Below are 20,222 nucleotides of genomic sequence, written 5' to 3' on the forward strand. Positions count from 1 at the left end.
ACTTAACTTATATTTCCATTTTCATTTCCATCTAGTGGCAGAGGCTTTATAACCATATATTAATATTTGCTCAAATTGGGCTAACGAACTTAAGCCGAGGGCGGCAGCTGACGAGAGTTTTTTTGGGGGGAAAAAGCAGGGAAAAATCCTGCAACAAATTAAAACAACACCAGCTAAACGAGCAACGAAATTAGTTTGACATAAAAAGCATACGCCTGGCAGGCAAACAGACAGACGGATAAATGAACGGACGGACAGACTGAATGACAGACTGACAGATCGGCAGGATGTACAGGACTCAGTACCATTTCGTGTCTCCCTCTTTCTCTGTGCTGTGTTTCCTGTCTGTGCCAAGCTAATGAATTAAGCTGGCGCTGAAAAGAATTTTCAGCTTTTCATGCGCCCTTCGGCAACGCGTCAGCAGAATTGTTTATTGGACGCGGTGCCCCAACCCAAAAGAAAAACACATTCTCCGTTAACGAAATTCACAAAATTCTCTTTTTAATTTGCAACTTGGCAAAGGATATAGAAACATTGTCGGTTGGAAACGGAAGGGTTTCCTAACCAAGCCAACCAAGCGGCCCTAATATATGTAAATAAAAGCGTAAATTTATGGGTTTCGTGTTTAGAATTTGATGTGGCAGCTGCTCCTATTGCCCCTACTTTTTCTATTGCTGCTCCTCAAGGTGTGCCACCAACAAAGGGAACAGAAATAAAAAACGAATTCACATTTCTGTGGCCAGGTGACCGAAGCTATCCAATTACGTTTGAAGTATTTTTCTGATATAAAAGCAAGAAACGAAAGGATACAAAAAAGCTAAAGCCAATAAACACGCAAATAAGCCAGGTTGAGTTGTGTTCCATTTTGCGAGGCGTTTCTATGGCACCGCTCGCAATAGGGGTCATCACAGGAATATCAAGTATACGACACGTAAGCCTTTCAAAAGTCAACAGCATTACAAAGAACGCAACCTTTTTGGGACAGACACTTACATTACTTGCAAATCAATGCAAATCAAAATGAAAAGCCTTTCATTCTTGCTAAAACTGCAACCACCCCCTTGCACCCTCTTCATGTAGGGGGCTGCTACTTCACGCGTGAAAATGCGCAAAGTTTATGCAAACATTTGACGTGAATTGCTGAGTTTAGAGTTTCGAGTTTGGAGCATACTTGTCGCATACTTTAGACGCTTGGGAATACTTTAAGATACTTTCAAATACTTTGGACAGCTTGGGCAGGTGGATAGGTGGACAGGTGGAGAAGGTGGAGCAGATGGACAGGTGTGGGGCACAAAACTTACCTGGTTCTCAGTAAATATTCCGTTGAGATTTGCCGCTGGGAAATTCTTGTGTGTATGTGCGTGTGTGTTTTGGTTTTTTTTTTTTATCAGTTGCTGTTGCTGTTGTTTTTGCTTTTGTTGTAGTTGTTGTAGAAGAGGCAAAGTTTTGAAAATGGTTTGTGTTGTTGTTTTTAAAGAAATCCACTAAGAAGAGCGAGCATCAGACAGATAGAGTTTTCTGCAATGTAAATACAGATAAGAAAAATAAAGATTTATATAAGTAATGATGCAAACAGCAAAGAAACGAAAGAAAGACAAAATGAGATAGAGAGAGAAAGGTTAAAAGTTGATTCTGATGAGTTTGCATAGTTTGGATAGCAGTACAATAACCATTGACCCTCCATAACATAACAACCTATTGACATTGCACCTAATTTAAACAGAGGCAATCATACACACACACACACACCCATGAATACGTAGAAGCCTATTGTGTCTGCTGTTTGTGTGCGTATGTGTGTGAGTATGCGAATGTTTTGCTGTTTTCTTTACTGTTTTTATTATTGTTGTTGTTGTTGTTACTGTTGTGCTTTGTTGTTTTTATCGATATTTCTTTATTAGGGTTTCTTTTATGCGAGCGTGCACGTAAGTGCCCATTACGAGGCAGCGAAGGGAGAAGAAGCAGCAGAGCAGGAGGGTGGCTCACACACACACAGCACACACAACATTTTTACGTAACACACGCTGCTAACACTTTTAATCAAATTTTTAAGAACTTTGACACTTTTGGCCGCATTTTCCCCAAAACTTCGATTATATAAAGCCGACACTCACGCTGTTACCGCAACACAACTCGTATTACCCAATGCATTAGCTCAAACAGTTTAATTGTTTATAATTGAATTTGTTTTTTGTTTTTTTCTTTTGTTGCAGTTCTGTTTTTCTGAATTTTTTTTTCTTGCTACTTGTTTTTTCAGTGCACTCAGCCAGCTTATTGTTGCCTGAGTGTGTGTGTGTGTGTGCCTCACATGTGTGTGTGTGTGCGTGTGCGTGTTCGTGTGTGTGTTTGTATGTGAGTCTTTGTTTTATTATACAACGTGTGTGTGTGTGTAGATATGTATATATCTGTATGTACATAATATACATGCACACATGCATACATATGCACATAGGCGCGTATGTTGGTATTTTATTTAATACTTTTGCTTTGACACTTTACTTTTGCTATATTTTATTCGGCGCTTCTTACTTCATGCTATGTTCGCACTCTTCTGTGTCGCACTGCCGAGTTCCCTACATGGAAAACTCGGGCCGTTGCGACGCGCCGCCGCCACCAGTCGTTGCCATAGTCACAGCTGTAGGCTGCTGCGACGTCGGCGCTGGCGTCGGCATCGGCGCCGCGTCGCATCGAAGAAGGCGCCTAAAATACAACAACAATCAAATGAAAACGCTCAAATGCTTGCGCTCAATTTGTAAAGCTTTTTCGCCCCATCGCTACGATTCCCCGCTCTGAATTGAGCGCACAATTTTTGAGTGAGACATGACTAGCTGTGCCGCTCTAACACATGCGAAATACCATGACAGAGCACATGTATTACACTCATACAGAAAGGTAAAGAGCTCAAGGCGCTCAGATAATAGCCCTTAGCTGTTATTCTTGTTGTTTTTGTTTTTATATACACAAATATACAAATATACATATATACACAAAGACGACTCTGAGAGTGTGTGTGTGAGTGTGTGTGTATGAGTGTACATAATAGCTTTTAGCCTTTTAAGTAATAATATATTTATCTGCCGTCGCTTTTCATCTACTTCTATTTCTATTACATAATTTCTTTTCATGCCGCTCGCTCTCTTGCTTGACTTTTTGACTTTGAAATAAAAAGCGTTGCCTACTTTTCTGCGCATGGCCCTTGCGCCCGGAAGGCCCAAACTAAATGAGAGTCCTACAACTACTATACATTGAATGTCAGTACTATAGCTACATATGGCCACATTATGCCTTTTTGATTTGTTGTTGTAATTTTAGGTACCCCCCCCAAAAAAAAAAAAAAAACAGAAAGAAATAGAGCTGGAAATGCTGCTGATAAGTTAACAACCATATGGCACATCTGCTAACGAGTTATGTTAGGCCAACATTGCCTTTGGCCTTTGTTTGCCTGTCAGTTGCCATTAACTCAGCTCACTAGCATGTGTGTGTGTCTATGTGTGTGTGTGTGTGTGTGTATATGTGGAACTGTGACTGCTAGACAAAGCGGCAGCTCGAACTTTTGTGGCGCATCGGAAGCGCACAGCTTGAAAGAAGGAAATTGCAAAGTTCTTGCCACGTCCGCTTCATCTCTTTCTCTTCTAGCCTGTGGTCAGCATTTAGCCATGACAAGTGCATCAATTGCCTAAGGCTGCTGCCAACGTTGGTGGGTGGTGAGGGGGGGCAACCGGGGAAGACAAGAATTCTAATTAGTGTGATATAAATCCAACAAATGCCGGACTTTATTGTTTTGCACTCCATCAATTATAGTTTCTTAACATTATCCCCAATTTCTTGACTCAATCGCTATTTTAATGGGGATGTGTGTTTGTGTGGGGTGGAACGGGTGGATAACCAATAGAGATGAGCGTTTTTGTTGGTATTTTTCAACAGCTGTGATTGTTACACTAAAAGAGAAAGGCAGTGATAAATAACAGTGACTGCAACTGATAGAAGGAATATTAATTTCACTTATATTTACATTGTACTTGTATAAATATGATGAATATTTAGTTTAAAAAATTTAACGCTTAGTTTAACCAATTTAAGATGCAAATTATGAGACACTAAATACAAAATAGCGAACAGTGAAAAAATATCAATTAATTTGAAATGTTTGTGACAAGTAACGTAAATATTTGCCAACTCTGCTACTAAGTAGACTTTGGCACTGCTTTATATACCAATCAATTATATTTCCTGCAGCTTTCAACTTATTTTTGCCACAAATTGCTTATTACATCCGCAGACAGCCAATCTCCTCTCTCCACCCCCCTCTCTGCCCTCTGTCGTCTACCTGCGATACTTCTGCTGCTGCTTGAGATGAATGTCACGTACTGGCCACAAGTGAATTGCGTCCGCTGAGTACTGCGAAGGCGGCAGCGTTGAATCGTTACATTGTTTTTACGATTCGCATTTGCAGAGAAATGTTGAAATTTTTCACTTGATTATTGATGGCTGGCTGCGGGCTGTGCCACTGATGGGGCTTACCTACAACCGTTGAAGGCACCGTAACACACAAACAACAAATTCTCTTAACTTATAGTATACTTTTCGTCACTTTGCAATGCGCGCGGGCACAACAACAACAAAACAACAAGAACAACAACAAGCCCCGTACTGCCTGCCACTGGCAATGTCTACGCTGTATACATACCGAAGACCAAAAAAATTAAAATACTTTTGACTCGACTCGCTGCAAAACTACAACGAAAATACCGAAAAACTGTTATCCTGTCTACCAAAAACAAGCAAAGAGAGAGCGAGAGAAAGAGAGAGAGAGAGTGAGCACAGCACAACAGCGATAGCTAGTTGGCAAATTTCGTTGCTTGAACGTGAGCGAAAGAGAGAAGCAAAAAGAGAGAGCGGAGAGTCGCTCAATTGTGTCAGATTTGACAGTTGACCCCAACGTGAAAGCTTCACGCTAACTGACCAAAAAAGCTCGCTGACTGCAAATTGCTAGCTAAAAGCTGTGATAGTAAACGAATGCGACGATAAAATAATTAAATCATTAAATAATAATAAGAATAATACGAGATACATTGCGATGTGTGTGTGTGTGTGTGTGAGAGAAAAGTCTTTTTGTTAATTAACTCATATAGAGTCAGCTGCCAAGCTGCCAACTGCTTACAAGTTCAAGTTCTTGTTGTTGTTTTTGATTGATCAACAAATCGCTTAATGCTCGGAAACAGGAACCGGCGACAGGCGTTTGCTAATTTTTATGCGTATATGTGTGTGTAAAAGTGTTTCAAGTATGTGTGGCTTGTTGTTGTTCCATTTTTTTTTTTTTGGCTTTTTATAGATTTGTTCCGCTTGTAAATTTCTACACACGAACCGGAAGATGTCGAGCGTACACAGAGCGCTGATAAAACAGACTAAGGACGGTCTTGTTTACCTTAAAAAAAACTTGCACATTTTTACTTACCTGCCTCACACACACACATACAATGAGAGGGGGCACAGAATTTGGCGAGAACGCGCGCGCGCTTTACGCCTACACACATGTATACTCTGCCCGTGTGTGTGTGTGCCTGTGTGTGTGGAAGTGTGTGTGTGCGTGTAAGAGGCGTATAGGTAATTTATATGAATTATTTAATTAAGCCATGTACGTCAGCACGCGGCCCAGAGCCCATTATTTAGATTAAAATCAAACCCATTACGTTTTATGCCACCTGTCTTGCGGGCTTCCTTCGTTATTCTTTCCTTCATTCCAGTGCTGAGCTAAAGGAATTTGCTTAGGCCCATTTTTGGCGTCTATTGGTTTTGTTATGATTGTTTTTGGCATTGCCTTTCGCCGCCTCTTTCTTGTTGCGTTCCGTTCCGTCACGCAAATTGGCCACATTTGGCGCGTGGCAGCAGTTTTCAGCTTAGTTGGATGCTTTAATGACTGCTGGGAGCTAGGCTGCTGATGCAGCATACACCAAGGAGATTATCCCCAGGTATATAGCAAATATAAATTATTGCGCAACCGAACTTGTAATACTCTAATCGATAAATGCTGTCCGAAAATTGTTGAATGCGAATGTCTATTTAACGGTATTTTAAGGACCTGTACTTGAAAAGTCCAAAGGGCTTATTAAATATATCAAAAGCAAATACATACTTGATTAATATTTTTGAAAGTCTTTCATAGAGAGTACATAATTGAAAACCCTAAAACCTGTTATGTACACAAAAGTAGAAAATATATTCTATAATTTGAGTTTATAATTCTAGAATTAATGTAATGTAAAATGTATATGAATATTACTGTTAAAACAAGACAATATGCGAATAAAATGGCAACGACTCAACATTAAAAAAGTCAAAGAAGGCAAAATAATTTGATCAAACTAAAAAATTCTTACAGAATTGTAAAAATACAAATTTTGCTGAGAAAATTCGTGCATCAATCAAGTATTTTGTACTTGGTATAAAAAAACAACCGGGAAATCCGAACTTTTGACAACACACTGGATTAATTCTAACTCAAAATTTCGGATATTCTTTTCTGTGTAGATTCCTGAATATAGTAAGCAGCACTTTGGGTCTCTTACTGTCGAGTGTCCCGAATGGTTGTACTTTCTACTAGTTTTCAGTTTTACTTTGTTTCGTTTCGTAGACTGTGAAATGCGAGTCCAAATGGAATCAATGGCGAAAACTTATTTAGCTCACAAATTGATTTCTTTTATTACAAAGCAATGGCGAGCTGAATGATAAAGTTAATTTAGCCGCTCCTCTTTTCGATTATAATGATAATATAGCAACTGACAGGCAGGACATCACAAACTGCCCGTTCCCAAAGGGGAATGCTCTACTTGCGGTCTTTCGTTGTCGACTTCGTTGTCGTTGTCGTTGTCGTTGTCGTCAATCAATGAGAATTCAAGAGCAGCCGCCGCCAAAGATGACAACTAAACTTCACTTCACCCGCAGACAATGTCATTTTGTGGAAAGTTCCTTCCCTTGCCCCTCTTGCCACAGCATAAGCTTGAACGGGGGGGCGTGGGCGGTTGGGCAGAGTGGCTTAATTTAAAACGGTTTCATGTTGTGATTTTGACAAATGATAAATTTTTTTAGCATGTATGTCTGTGTGTGTGTGTGTTTGTCAGGCAATGTGAGATAGCTTTTGTGTTTGGCATGTCATCCGAGCTACAAGTACGATATCTCAGCCTCCCCTCTCACTCTCTCTCTCTCTCTCAGCCTCTCTCTCTTGGCCCTGTGAGCTTGCAATTTTGTAGTGGTCGATGAGTTGGCACAATGCGCGAGACAGATAAACGCCACAGTCCCAGTCCTGGGAGCTTTAGACCCACCTCAGACCCCCACTGTATAGAGTGTGTCAAAGGGTCGCTAAGTAAGTAAGCTGCCACACACACACACACACATACAGATACAGATACAGATTCACAGAAACATAGAGATATAATACTCGTAAACGGAAAAGTTTCAATTTCAGTTTGAGTACATCAAAAACTACATACATAGCTGGCTCTGTCATTGCCACCAACTCAAACCCGGTTCACATTTCAACCTCTTCCAACATGGCCGTACAAAAGAGTTAGCCAGCAGTGGACAGCGACAGGCGCAGAGCGAGCAGGAATCAACAGCTAACAGCCAGCAGAATGTTGCAACAATTTATTGATTTAACAAATAAAAAAAAAAAAAAAAAAAAAAAATAATAGGAAAAAGGAAACAGAATCGACAAAGCCATTGCCATGGTTGTTGATGTTGACGTTGCCTGGAAATGGGATTGGGAATAACGGAATCAAAGCTCAGCCGGCTCAGTCAGCATGTGGTCAATACCAATAAAGCTGGCAAATTGGCCAAATGTGTATATACGGCTAGCAACATGTCCGAAAATATAAACAACAATCAACAGCCGGAGCACACGGATAACAATAAAATTGCAAACCAATCGCCATCAGAGCAAGCCTGGCCAAACTTCGAGGCACGCGTTTTAAAGCAGACAGTGAACAGCGTCTGTCTGGACTGGACACCTTTCGAAAGTGCCCTCGTTTATAGGATTGAGAAGTATCACAAGCGCTACGACTGGCAGCAGGTGGCCTGGACTAGCTCAAGTCCTCAAACCATCTCCCAATTGGAGGAGAATTTCGGCTATCGACTGCGCATTAAGGCATTGCAATTGGCTGAGAATGGCAGCCACTATGAGACACTCGCCATTTCACCGGATATCATAGTATGATAATATGATTAAAGTAACAATATCTCAGCACAATGATATAGGTATTTTTAAAGCAGCTATTATATTAATTATGATAAAATATAGATTGATCGTTAAACCAGTTTTAAAATAGTTTCTCAATGCAGTTTACTCTTCGAAAATGCTCTAAGAAAATGAGGATAATTTATATTATTAACTTACTCTATCCGTTAAAGAAAGAATCTACATAAAATTCGATAGAATCTGTTAATGTTTTTGATTTTAAAATGATTGTTTAATCAATCTAGTGAGATATCAAATATCGAGAATGTAGATCCATTTAAAAAAAAGAAAAGGATTTTTTAATTCATTGATCTTTATAGTAAAAATGTCGAATTCAATCAAAGAATTAATATATAAATCTTCTATCTTCTGTTTTAATTTGATTATCTGGAGGTGTTTAATTACAATTTCCATGTTATAATTAATCGAACTTATCTAGGGATAATTAATGTTATTATAATAAAAAAAACATTTGACAGTGAATTACTTTTTCAAGAATGCAGATTTTTTAACGTAAGATGGAATTTTGGCAATGTAACGATGCTATATTAGGGTAATAATTTATAAATACATTTAAATGGTTTAAATTAATAGTTCTGAAACTTTATAGAAAATACCTACACATTTAAATTTTTTTGTTTTGTTTTAATTGACAGTTCTGAAACTTTATAGAAAATAACTACACATTGCCAAAGGAAATATCCTTTATTATGAAATTCATATTTTTTATGGTAATCTATAGTTAGGTATATTATTCCTTAGGCCTGTACCGAGGCAGCATTGCCCTCGACAAACTGCTTGCATCGTGCCATTCGTAAATCCCAACAATTTCTGGTTAAACGAATGCTGCGCCGTCGACCAAGTTTAGTTGATTATCCGGGTCCAAACGGATTTCTGCCATTGGCCAATGCAATTATTCAGGGTGAGATGTGTATTATCGATGTGCTACTCTCGTCCGGATGCAGTGTACATCTAGGCAATCCACAAAACGGACGCACTCCGCTGCATGTTAGTTGATCACAGAAAAAAAAAAAAAAAATAAAAATAAAACCCGGAAATGTAATATTGACTGTTGCAGTTGGCCTTCTACCATGGTCATCTGCCCTCTGCCCGGATATTGTTGAACAAAAAGGCGCAGCTGGAGGCGATCGACTGTAATGGAATGACACCGGCACACTGTGCCGTCGATGCCAATCAGCTGGAAATGGTAAAATTTGCTCTCGATTCAGGCGCCAATGTGGAGGCCAGAGATGCCTGCGACTGGACGCTGTTGATGCGAGCAGGTGAGCTTTGCTTGGGGCATAAAACGTTGGCCATATCAAATAGAATGTTAACTCGATTTCCATTTTCTGCTGACAGTGGTCATGAATGCCAGTCTGGAGCTTATCAAGCTTCTGGTTACGCATGGCGCTAACTTGTTGGCAGTGGATGGCATGGGTAAAAGCTGCAGCGATTTGGCCAAACTTTATCGCCGAGAGCTGGCCGGGGATTACTTCGACAAGGTGCACACATTTAGGCAGGAAAAGGCAGCTGTTTTGGCCAACAGGCAACCACAAGCAGCCCAGCAAAAGGATTAAGTGCAGCGGTCGACATAATCGGATAGAGAGAATGTTCGCTAATGGAAATGTTCTACTCTTACCAAATATTTATTATACTTTAACTGGCTTTAAAGTGTTTTATATAAGATAAGTTCTTTTTAAAAAACTAGCTATTTATATTGTTACAAAATTTTAAAGACTTAAAAAAATTTAAATAAAATTGCAAATCTATTGAGAAAATAGAATGATTTTCTAGTATTAAAGTGAAACAAGTCGATTAAATACAACTCATGTCAGTTTCTCTTTGATAGCCACATGAGTAAATGTTGAAAAAGTCCACGCTTTCCTTGAGTCCCAAATAAAAGACATGTTCGGCGAGTTCTTTGCCAAACTCACAAAAATTTTGCGCGTAAAACGTGAAAAAGAGACGCTGATTGTTGAGGTGATAGGGAGCGAGAATCGTATTCTCCTCGTCATCGATCTGCCTTTTCTTCGGATCCAAATTAGTCAAGTCCTTGTAATCCCTCCAGGCTAGCCGGAAACTCTTCAGATAGATCACCGCCAGCATTCGTGCTTCGTCGAGAACATTCACGTACTGCGGCAACTTGAGACACTCAACCTCTTCCCGGAAACGGGTAAAATCACGATGCCTCTCGGTAAAATTAGACATGGACATATACAAGTGCACCATGAAAGTGGAATAGTAGTAGGACATGGGTTTGTTCCGACTCTGATAGAGATACAAGCTCCAATCGAGCATCACTTGCTGCACTCCGAGCTCGTAGGTGGAATTTCGCTTGCGATGCTGCTCCAGATTTCGCACATTGTGCTCATAACTCTCCCGATAGATGCGTAGGCCAGCATACTCTCTATTGAGATCCCCCGCATAGAAATAGGTGCTTGGAGTACTAAACTTCTGCCTGTAGGATTTCAGCTTGTTCCACATTGGATGAGGATGTAACCTCCGAATGGATTCGGTTCTATTAAGGAATCGTTCGATTATGAACCGAAAGTCTTTCAACTCTTGGGAGGTGTCCTCGACTACATCTTTGGTTATAATATAGCCGAACAAGGGCTTGAAATACTCAAAGGTCTCGCGATAACAATCCTGAAGAGACTTCAATGTGTTGCACGAAATGAAAAAATCAATTAGCTTTTGCTTTGCCTCAAATTTTTCCGCATCATTCTCCAGTTGAGTTAGCAGCTCTATAAGATCCTGCATTTGTGGATTGTGACCTTTAGAGGTAAGCAAACATGAGACGGTCTTCACAATGATCTAATCACAGTCTTTTCTTACCCATTACAGAGAAGAGAGGTCGATTGCGACTGCAGACGTAGTCATAGTAACTATCACAGGCATATTTCTCGGGATTGATGGATGTCTCCAGTCGTTTCGCCAGATCAATCAGCTCTTTAATCTGCAGCTCCGACAAATGTTCCTCGTTGGCTATCTGCGCCTCCGTCGATCCCAGACAGGCACATAGAAATACAGCGAATAGAACTGACCACATCATACATCAACGATAGCTTTTATTCAATGCCCAGCTCAAGTTGTGCTCCAATCGCACACTGGAATACACTGAACAGCTTGACTTAAGCGGAGACATCCGTCGTTGCTTAAGCTTTGTCGATAAGAAATGTCGAATTATCAGTAAATTGTTCTCCCGCTGTTCATTTGACTTAATTATACTCTGTGCAGACTAAAATTGGTGTAAGGGGTATATACTTACAGTCGAGCGGCGTTATTTCAAATAAAAAAATAATATAAAAAATTAAAAGCACTTGGGTTTTCGGATACTTTAAATTTTAAAAAAAAAAGTTATAATTTCATAAGTTTAAAACTCATTAAAAGACAGAACTTAGAGTTCACTCACAAATATAAAATGAATGTTATAATTTATAAATTTTCTAATCAATTTGGAATTCAAAAATAAGTATTTCTTAAACAACAAATTCTAAGAATTTCATAGACATTAAAACTTAAAATTTACAAAATTTTATATAGTCCGGTGTAAATTTGTGAACTCTAATTTATTTCCAAGGACTAATAAAATATTTGGTTGTAAAAATCCTGAAATGTTATGTGAAATAAACTCGATAGTTGAAAAAAACAAGAAAACAGCAAATAATGTTTCTGAAAAGGTTTTTTTCTCATAATAAACAGGTTTTTTATTTTAAAAAAAAATCCGGAAGAGTTGAATGATGCTCTACATTATTTTTGATGGAGACAGAGTATCTGCAAGTCGAGCAATGTCGACTGGAAGACCCTTGTTTATTGACTTGAATAAGAGTTCGTTTTAGTTGTTTTCTCTGCAGCCCAGTTTCAAGTGCTCGCTCTGGCCAGATCATAGACATCGGTGCGTCGTTGCTTGTAGATGGGAATCTGTCGACGCACTTGCTCAACCTTATCGAAATCTAGCATAGAGTTGGGCAATTAAACAGACAACTCCGTAATGTGAGCTTCAGTTTGATGAACTTACCGATTTCCTCGACAATCAACTCGAGTCCATCGCCTGCCTCGCGTTGTACACGCGCCCAGGGATCGATAATCATGGAGTGGCCATAGGCCACATAGCCGGACATATTATTGCGGGCAGGGGCACAGGTGACCACAAAGAGTTGATTATCTGTGGCGCGGGCTCGTTGCAACAGCTCCCAGTGCATGGGACCCTGGCAAATGCAAAAGGCAGACGGATAGACGAGCATGGAGCAGCCTGCATAAGAAATGATCTTAGGGATTAAGTACAACTTAGAGGACATTGTAAGCTGACTCACCCAAGTTGCGATAGATGCGGGCCAACTCCTCGAAACGCTTGTCATGGCAAATGCCAATGCCAACCTTATGCGGACCAATTTGCACCACTGTCGGATCGTTGCCTGGCGTCAAGGCAGCAGCCTCATCGAATTGCACGCCACCGAGCTGGTCCGGCTCAATGTTCATGGTGAATAGATGGATCTATGGGTGGCCACTCATGACCTTGGGTCACTCAATGAGCTGCTTAATTATTGGCGAGCACTTACCTTGCGATGTCTGCCAATTAACTTGCCATTGGGCCCCCACACAGTGCACGTATTGTAGAGCTTATTGTTTTCATCCCGCTCAATTATGCTGCCTCCGATGATGTAGATGGCGAGCCTTTGAGCCAGTCGCGATAGCGCCTGGCATGTTGGTCCATCCGGTACGCTTTCCGCATGCTTGCCAAAGTGCTCAATGCCATACGGACCGTTGAAGCTCTCCGGCAGAATGGCCAACTGTAGCTGCGGATTTGCAGCCTTCAACTGGACTATGTGGTCTATAGCCCGTCGCACATTCTCTGTCACATTGTTGCCCACGGGCAACTGCAGCACGGCCAGCGTAAGCTCTGGAAAAATGCCAAGGGGTTTAATTAGGGATTCAGCGGATTATATTGACTCCTACGCACTGTTGTTGCTCATGTTGCCAGTCAGATCCTCAGATACCTCCACAACTCGACACAGCTGCCAAGTGACGACTTTTTGCTGTAGGCGTTGTGAATTTATAGCTCGGTTTTCCAATGAACTCGGCGGTTAATCAATCTATCGCAATGCGGTTATTTGTTGTTTTTTTTTTTTAATATATATATTTGTTTTATTAATTTGTTTATTGCATTGCAAGGTCAAAGCATTAAATACTTATATAAACACTTGCATTATAAACGCTTTATCTTGAGAGGTATTTAAATGTAGGGTATACTAAAGTTTTGTGTCGTTATGTAACAGAAATCATTAAGTAAATATATATATATTTCATATAATTTTTATCAGAAATAACTACTGAATGAATATGAAAATGTCACAAATTTAAACAATCTAATAATATATTTATTTTCCAATGGAATAATTTATAATTAACTTGTAAATGTAGTAAATGAATAATCTTGGTAAATATTATTTTGTTCACTCATTAGTTAAAAGAATGCAAAATATATTACAATAAATTTGTCAATAAACAAACGATTAATGAATTGGCATTTGACCCAACGATGTAAATAAATGTAAAATGTAAATAAATCAATGTAAATATTAAAAAAAAAAACAACGATGTAAACAAATAATATTAACATATTTCTATATTGCTATATTTGACTACTTTAACAAAGCACAATTATATATTATTATTTGATTGATTGTATGGCTTTCATATCGTGTTGCTGCATCTAGTATAGAATTATAATTATTTAAGATTTGCTCTGATGTTAGAGAGTGAGACAAGGGTCAAGTAACACAAGGTGCTCTACTACTTATTTGTTATCTGCCAACTGTCTAGTTTGTGCTAGAACTATGAGCTATATTTAAACTATTTAATTGTTGATCAACATATGTTAACTGATTGGCACGCAAGTTGAGTTTACTCAACCGACTGAATCACTGCAATTAACGACATGGCAGCTCGAAAGATCTGCAAAACATAAATTACAGCAGTTGCATATTAATAAATAAAGCAGATATGTATATATTTACCGCCAGAAAGTTGGCCAACGAAGCCTCATAGAAGCCCGCCTTGATGAGCATTTCCCGCTGCGAGCGGTGCATGATAAAGGCCAAGGAACGTCGCTGTTTGGGCGTGGCCAAATTCCAGTCGGCCAACTGGACAGCAACGCCAACCTGCAGGCTCTGTAAATAAATCACATCATAAACACAATATATGATCTCATAAATATGTTAAAATTTAAAAAGACTAAAGCCTGCCTCGACTTTGATGAGTTCGCCGCCATAACAATAGAGAAATAATTGCAGCATTATGGAACTGAAGAAGGAGAAATATACAAGCAGCGACATTATGGAGTCCATGTGCTGCAATTGATAGATGCAATATATCCACGGTATAATTCCTTATTCTTTAGATAACCCACCGTGAGAATCTGATAGATAATAACTCCAACCTGTATGGACGTTATAAGGAACTGTCCAAATACAATGGGCGTGTATGTGATGCGCAGCTGCTTGGCCAAGTTAAGCAGTTGAACGTGATATTGCACAACTTGAGTTATTTGTTGTTGCACTGCTTGTTCCTGGTTCAGGTCAAAGTTCAACTCGTGAATACGTTGCTGCAAAGCCTGAAAATGTGCGCGGAGATTAATGGCAAATAAGATGAAGAAACCATCGATAGCCGAGACAAAAAGCACCACAGCGATGGTGCCAAAAATGATATAGATAAAGCCAACTTCATATCCAGGGCTGTCGATATCGTTGAATGGAAATCTGTAGGGGGTAAAGAGAGTTAAGCAAAATATATTTCAGCGGAAAGTAAAGTCCGCTCACTTCATGGGCATGGGCAACTCCCTTATGGAGACCACGCCCCGCCAGCTGCTGGTGATGATCTTGACAATGGGGGCCAGCATAAAGTAGAGGCCAGTGACGGCGCAGGAAATGCAATAAGCCTTACCCAGAAATGCAGCCAACTTGTTGGCCCTCTCCACGTAACCGTATCCAACTACCTCAAGACTCTGTTGGGCTGTCGAAAGTTTGACAATTTGATTAAATGCAAACTAAGTACTAAGTAAAGTAATAATCAAGTTTTGCATAAATTAATATGCGAACTAAATTGAGTAGAGTCTTTGGTTCATTTACATTTCGAATACATTTGCCTGAAGCTGTGCATCATTTGCCAAAAGTTTTGCTTGTAGACAAGAAACGTCGATATCTTGATGACAGTCAGCAGGTTGGTGAACGCAACGCTCAGACAGGCCGTAATCAGCTCCATGTCATCCCGATTATAGATGACATACGACATCAATGGATATTCCGCCGAGATAACAAGCAACAGAGACGCAACATGCTTTAGGCCAGGGGTCAAGGCCCTCTCATCGCTACTCTCCATGCTGTGACCCATAACTCTCAGACAATTCTCCTGCAATTGGAATAGACGACCCATGACTTTGACCTGTTTACAAGTATTCGCTGTGTTTATACATTAAGACTGACAATGGACTTAACGGTGCGTAGGCTCTTTTATAGCGGGTCACATTTTAATTACCAGCTTGCTTAATAATTTGTACATTTCGCAATGTTTGTAAGGACTCCTCACTTATTTACAGTTATTAACTGTGATTGGCAGGACATCCGATGAAATGTTGACATAATAAAATTTCATTGTGACACTAATTGGCTAAATTGGACTTCCCCTTCCAACCCTCTCTGCCATTCTCTCTCTTCCTCTGATTCCTATCTCTCGTGTAATGCATGCATTAAAGCGAAAGCTTTAAAATCATATTTAATGTAATATTTGTATTACAAGCACTGGTTATATAATAGCTCAGCTACGCGTACTCGCTGTGGGCAATCAAAACCTAATCAATGTACACACGGCATAAAAAACTCTGCTTTGCAATTACATCTTTTTTGTTGCCCATTTTTTATTTAATACACCCTCTCTGAGGGTACTATGATTTCGGTAGTCAGCGAAATTTCATTATTGCGAAAATAATTTAATTTGAGTTTGTGAAAAACGATAAATTTTTTTATAAAGGAATCTGAATACCAAATTTGGTGCCTTTAGCTGTCAACGTAAAAGATTAACGTACTTATATAGTTAGATGGATACATCTTTATATTAATTAAAATATATGCCTTATGGGGTCGAAAATGCATGCTTCTAATAACATGTTTAGTAACTTTTTAATGTACAATGGGCATAAAAATCAATCAGAGATCACAAATAATGATTATTAACGACAAGGAAGAGATACAAGAAAAAGAAAAACACCATAATGATCGTTTATATGAAATCTTAGCATTTTTGCCATGATTTTAAATGATTGTTTTTAATGGTTTTATCAATGATAATGATTATTTTTGAGTAAAAATAAATAAAAATCCCGTATGTTCATCACTTATGATTTTTTATATTTTTTATCAAAATAAAAATTAATTTATGACAATTTCATCGGGAGATAAGGCTGCGTTTTGCCAAATTCGACCTGTAAGTGCGTCAAAATGGAGTTCAAAGCTCACATGTATTTTCAGTTTACATGTAGTAGAGTTTGGTCAAGCGCGGCCGTCAGTGGCAAACTATTGCTGATGATGGTCTGTTAGACTTACGCGCAAAGCTTCACGGACTCATAACCTGCCGGTTCAGCCCAGAAAAATATTACTTTTTTTTTTTAATTTATTGTTATTCATATTTTTTAAATCAAAATAGTACAGTTAAACATGCGCGGCATTCAGAGCCCCCTAGTCTTTTATATAGTTCGTGAAAAGATCCCATATAGCTTGTTCAGAAAATAGATCTCAATCCCAATTTAGTTCGTTCGTTAGACTAGTCTACATCTGGGTTGGTTTGAGGGACGCTGTGGTCATACCATGCTATTTATAATTTGTTCTTAAGAAAGTTTCTATTTGTTTATCACAAATTACTCTAAAAAATACTGAATTTAATTGAGACATTAATTTTTCTATCTGTTATCAAACATTTTACTGATTTTTTCATAAAATTGTGAATTTCACATTTATTTAATGAAAACTATAAACTGATTTTTATTTAATCCAAATTTTAATACATGTATACATTTAATATATATTACCAACAGTGTATCTCTAGCGAGATGTAATGGGATTCGAATAAACTAACGAAATGTATGGGATCTGTTCACTGAATGAACTGTTTTGGAACTTATTCACTGAACTATTTGTTTTAAGATCTATTTACTGAACGATTTGTTTTGGGATCTATTCACTGAACTAAATGACCTACAATTAGGGATTTAGTTCTTTTGTTCACTTAAGGGATTAGTTCAATAGATCTTAGTCTGAATGATTCGATACAACTTTAAGCATCTCCCAAACCAGAGCGAATAAATCGCAGCGGCAGCGGCGCGAATAAACCGCGTGATGTTTTCCGCGCCAAAATCGCAAGTGTGTTCACACCGCGGCGAATTTATTCGCGGTTTCTTTATTCAAAAAAATGTCTTCGTCAAATGACAGCCATGAAAAAAGACATTGCGCAAAACAGCTAAACGTCACATTGATGAAACAATAAAAGCTTCTGCAATTGATGATTTATTATAATTATATTGTATTAAAGCCAAAATATAGTAATTTAACATGTAAACAAGGCAAAAATTCAACACATGCATCACATGTGACGTCATCAGCGCAAACCATGAGCAAATTTCTGCGCAATCTAATTTTATCGTTCTTGGCGGCAAGCGGAAAAAACGCTGCATGCGCGGTTCTGGAAAAAAACGCTGCAAATTCGCCGTCGAAACGAATTCGCTCCGCTTTAGTGTGCATACGTTCATAAGACGCAATGTAAATATATATTCGCGCCGCTGCCGCTGCGATTTATTCGCTCTGGTTTGGGAGATGCTTAACTGACTATCATCACTATCTCGGCGAAGTGGAGCAGTAAAGTTGTGTATTCATTGAAAGTTGCTAAAAGTTTTTAAATTAACTATTGAAAGTTATTTCTGATTTTGGCATTATATTCATTTATTTAAAATTGCTCGATTACTATTATTTTATTATTAAGATTTATAAACTAAATAAAATAAATCTTATATTAATAACTAAATTATCTATCAATCTAAATTTATTTCGTTAAAATCGACCAATTGGTTGAAAATATATGACCGATTTTATTTGACGAAAATCGTGTATGTTAACTGATTGGCATTTACTCAACAGACTGAATAACTGCTATAAACGACATGGCAGCTCGAAAGATCTGCAATCAGATCACTTGTATAAATTGCTTATTTAGAAATGTAGAAAATATGTCTTTGTTTACCGCTAGAAAATTGGCCAACGAAGCCTCATAGAAGCCCGCCTTGATGAGCATTTCCCGCTGCGAGCGGTGCATGATAAAGGCCAAGGAACGTCTCTGTTTGGGCGTGGCCAAATTCCAGTCGGCCAACTGGACAGCAACGCCAACCTGCAGGCTCTGTAAATAAATCACATCATAAACACAATATATGATGACACAAATTTGTCTAATTACACTCAATTTAAACAAATTTTTATCTGTTAAAATTTTAAAAAGACTCTAAAACCTGCCTCGATTTTGATGAGTTCTCCGCCATAACAATAGAGAAATAATTGCAGCATTATGGAACTGAAGAAGGAGAAATATACAAGCAGCGACATTATGGAGTCCATGTGCTGCAATTGATAGATGCAATATATCCACGGTATAATCCCTTATTTTTTAGATTACCCACCGTGAGAATCTGATAGATAATAACGCCAACCTGTATGGACGTTATAAGGAACTGTCCAAATACAATGGGCGTGTATGTGATGCGCAGCTGCTTGCCCAAGTTAAGCAGTTGAACGTGATATTGCACCACTTGAGTTATTTGTTGTTGCACTGCTTGTTCCTGGTTCAGGTCAAAGGTCAACTCGTGAATACGTTGCTGCAAAGCCTGAAAATGTGCACGAAGATTAATGGCGAATGAGATGAAGAGACCATCGACAGCCGAGGCAAAAAGCACCACAGCGATAGTGACAAAAACCGTGTAAATAAAGCCAAATTCATAGCCAGGACTGTCGATATCGTTGAATGGAAATCTGTGAGAGAAAAAGAGAGTTAAGCAAAATATATTTCAGCGGAAAGTATACGTATTTGAAGTCCGCTCACTTCATGGGCATGGGCAACTCCCTTATGTAGACCACGCCCCGCCAGCTGCTGGTGATGATCTTGACAATGGGGGCCAGCATAAAGTAGAGGCCAGTGACGGCGCAGGAAATGCAATAAGCCTTACCCAGAAATGCGGCCAACTTGTTGGCCCTCTCCACGTAACCGTATCCAACTACCTCAAGACTCTGTTGGGCTGTCGAAAGTTTGACAATTTGATTAAATGCAAACTAAGTACTAAGTAAAGTAATAATCAAGTTTTGCATAAATTAATATGCGAACTAAATTGAGTAGAGTCTTTGGTTCATTTACATTTCGAATACATTTGCCTGAAGCTGTGCATCATTTGCCAAAAGTTTTGCTTGTAGACAAGAAACGTCGATATCTTGATGACAGTCAGCAGGTTGGTGAACGCAACGCTCAGACAGGCCGTAATCAGCTCCATGTCATCCCGATTATAGATGACATACGACATCAATGGATATTCCGCCGAGATAACAAGCAACAGAGACGCAACATGCTTTAGGCCAGGGGTCAAGGCCCTCTCATCGCTACTCTCCATGCTGTGACCCATAACTCTCAGGCAAATCTCCTGCAATTGAAATAGACGACCCATGACTTTGACCTAACTACGAGTATTCGCTGTGTTTATATATTAAGACTGACAATGGATTTAACGGTGCGTAGGCTCTTTTATAGCGGGTCACATTTTAATTACCAGCTTGCTTAATTAATTGTACATTTTACATTGTTTGTAAGGACTCCTTACTTATTTACAGTTATTTACAGCTAATAACTGTGATTGCCAGGACATCCGATGAAATGTTGACATCATAAACTATCATTGCGACACTAATTTTCT

The 20,222-nt window shown here is 39.0% G+C and overlaps 5 protein-coding genes across 5 annotated transcripts; 1 reads left to right on the forward strand and 4 right to left on the reverse strand.

The window, feature by feature from the left end:
• Nucleotides 1-7,738: 7,738 nt before the first annotated feature.
• LOC117790393 (ankyrin repeat and SOCS box protein 13) lies at nucleotides 7,739-9,928 on the forward strand. Its single transcript, XM_034629830.1, has 4 exons — nucleotides 7,739-8,203; nucleotides 8,993-9,238; nucleotides 9,309-9,513; nucleotides 9,590-9,928. Exons 1-4 carry the CDS (start codon nucleotides 7,751-7,753, stop codon nucleotides 9,805-9,807), a joined length of 1,122 nt encoding a protein of 373 aa, XP_034485721.1. The 5' UTR covers nucleotides 7,739-7,750; the 3' UTR covers nucleotides 9,808-9,928.
• A 49-nt stretch (nucleotides 9,929-9,977) lies between these two features.
• Nucleotides 9,978-11,436, reverse strand: LOC117790392. The gene is made up of 2 exons (XM_034629829.1): nucleotides 11,066-11,436; nucleotides 9,978-11,004 (listed from the first exon to the last, which is right to left on the reverse strand). The coding sequence occupies exons 1-2, from the start codon at nucleotides 11,280-11,282 to the stop codon at nucleotides 10,046-10,048; spliced, it is 1,176 nt and encodes a 391-aa protein (XP_034485720.1). The 5' UTR covers nucleotides 11,283-11,436; the 3' UTR covers nucleotides 9,978-10,045.
• Nucleotides 11,437-11,899: 463 nt separating this feature from the next.
• LOC117791800 (omega-amidase NIT2-like) lies at nucleotides 11,900-13,295 on the reverse strand. The gene is made up of 5 exons (XM_034631684.1): nucleotides 13,191-13,295; nucleotides 12,790-13,130; nucleotides 12,544-12,724; nucleotides 12,249-12,482; nucleotides 11,900-12,183 (listed from the first exon to the last, which is right to left on the reverse strand). Exons 1-5 carry the CDS (start codon nucleotides 13,201-13,203, stop codon nucleotides 12,092-12,094), a joined length of 861 nt encoding a protein of 286 aa, XP_034487575.1. The 5' UTR covers nucleotides 13,204-13,295; the 3' UTR covers nucleotides 11,900-12,091.
• Nucleotides 13,296-14,134: 839 nt separating this feature from the next.
• On the reverse strand, nucleotides 14,135-15,661 carry LOC117791752 (odorant receptor 82a-like). Its single transcript, XM_034631626.1, has 6 exons — nucleotides 15,358-15,661; nucleotides 15,049-15,241; nucleotides 14,640-14,988; nucleotides 14,476-14,580; nucleotides 14,248-14,400; nucleotides 14,135-14,185 (listed from the first exon to the last, which is right to left on the reverse strand). The coding sequence occupies exons 1-6, from the start codon at nucleotides 15,659-15,661 to the stop codon at nucleotides 14,135-14,137; spliced, it is 1,155 nt and encodes a 384-aa protein (XP_034487517.1).
• A 2,699-nt stretch (nucleotides 15,662-18,360) lies between these two features.
• On the reverse strand, nucleotides 18,361-19,976 carry LOC117791853 (odorant receptor 82a-like). Its single transcript, XM_034631755.1, has 6 exons — nucleotides 19,673-19,976; nucleotides 19,364-19,556; nucleotides 18,945-19,293; nucleotides 18,781-18,885; nucleotides 18,515-18,667; nucleotides 18,361-18,451 (listed from the first exon to the last, which is right to left on the reverse strand). Exons 1-6 carry the CDS (start codon nucleotides 19,974-19,976, stop codon nucleotides 18,401-18,403), a joined length of 1,155 nt encoding a protein of 384 aa, XP_034487646.1. The 3' UTR covers nucleotides 18,361-18,400.
• Between the last annotated feature and the right edge of the window lie 246 nt (nucleotides 19,977-20,222).

This window comes from Drosophila innubila, assembly GCF_004354385.1.
Source record: "Drosophila innubila isolate TH190305 chromosome 3R unlocalized genomic scaffold, UK_Dinn_1.0 2_E_3R, whole genome shotgun sequence".
Classification (NCBI taxonomy): domain Eukaryota; kingdom Metazoa; phylum Arthropoda; class Insecta; order Diptera; family Drosophilidae; genus Drosophila; species Drosophila innubila.

Coding starts and splice junctions, on each gene's coding strand:
- LOC117791800 (XM_034631684.1), bottom strand. Junction 12,725..12,789: donor TAATTGGCAGACATCGCAAG/GTAAGTGCTCGC, acceptor GGCCACCCATAG/ATCCATCTATTCACCATGAA. Junction 12,483..12,543: donor CCGCATCTATCGCAACTTGG/GTGAGTCAGCTT, acceptor TTTCTTATGCAG/GCTGCTCCATGCTCGTCTAT.
- LOC117791752 (XM_034631626.1), bottom strand. CDS start 15,661: ATGGGTCGTCTATTCCAATTGCAGGAGAATTGTCTGAGAGTTATGGGT. Junction 15,242..15,357: donor CAGGCAAATGTATTCGAAAT/GTAAATGAACCA, acceptor AACTTTCGACAG/CCCAACAGAGTCTTGAGGTA. Junction 14,989..15,048: donor GAGTTGCCCATGCCCATGAA/GTGAGCGGACTT, acceptor TACCCCCTACAG/ATTTCCATTCAACGATATCG.
- LOC117790393 (XM_034629830.1), top strand. CDS start 7,751: ATGGGATTGGGAATAACGGAATCAAAGCTCAGCCGGCTCAGTCAGCAT. Junction 8,204..8,992: donor CCATTTCACCGGATATCATA/GTATGATAATAT, acceptor ATTATTCCTTAG/GCCTGTACCGAGGCAGCATT. Junction 9,239..9,308: donor ACGGACGCACTCCGCTGCAT/GTTAGTTGATCA, acceptor TGACTGTTGCAG/TTGGCCTTCTACCATGGTCA.
- LOC117791853 (XM_034631755.1), bottom strand. CDS start 19,976: ATGGGTCGTCTATTTCAATTGCAGGAGATTTGCCTGAGAGTTATGGGT. Junction 18,886..18,944: donor TTATCTATCAGATTCTCACG/GTGGGTAATCTA, acceptor TATCAATTGCAG/CACATGGACTCCATAATGTC. Junction 18,668..18,780: donor GAGAACTCATCAAAATCGAG/GCAGGTTTTAGA, acceptor ATTTATTTACAG/AGCCTGCAGGTTGGCGTTGC.
- LOC117790392 (XM_034629829.1), bottom strand. CDS start 11,282: ATGATGTGGTCAGTTCTATTCGCTGTATTTCTATGTGCCTGTCTGGGA. Junction 11,005..11,065: donor ACCTCTCTTCTCTGTAATGG/GTAAGAAAAGAC, acceptor TTACCTCTAAAG/GTCACAATCCACAAATGCAG.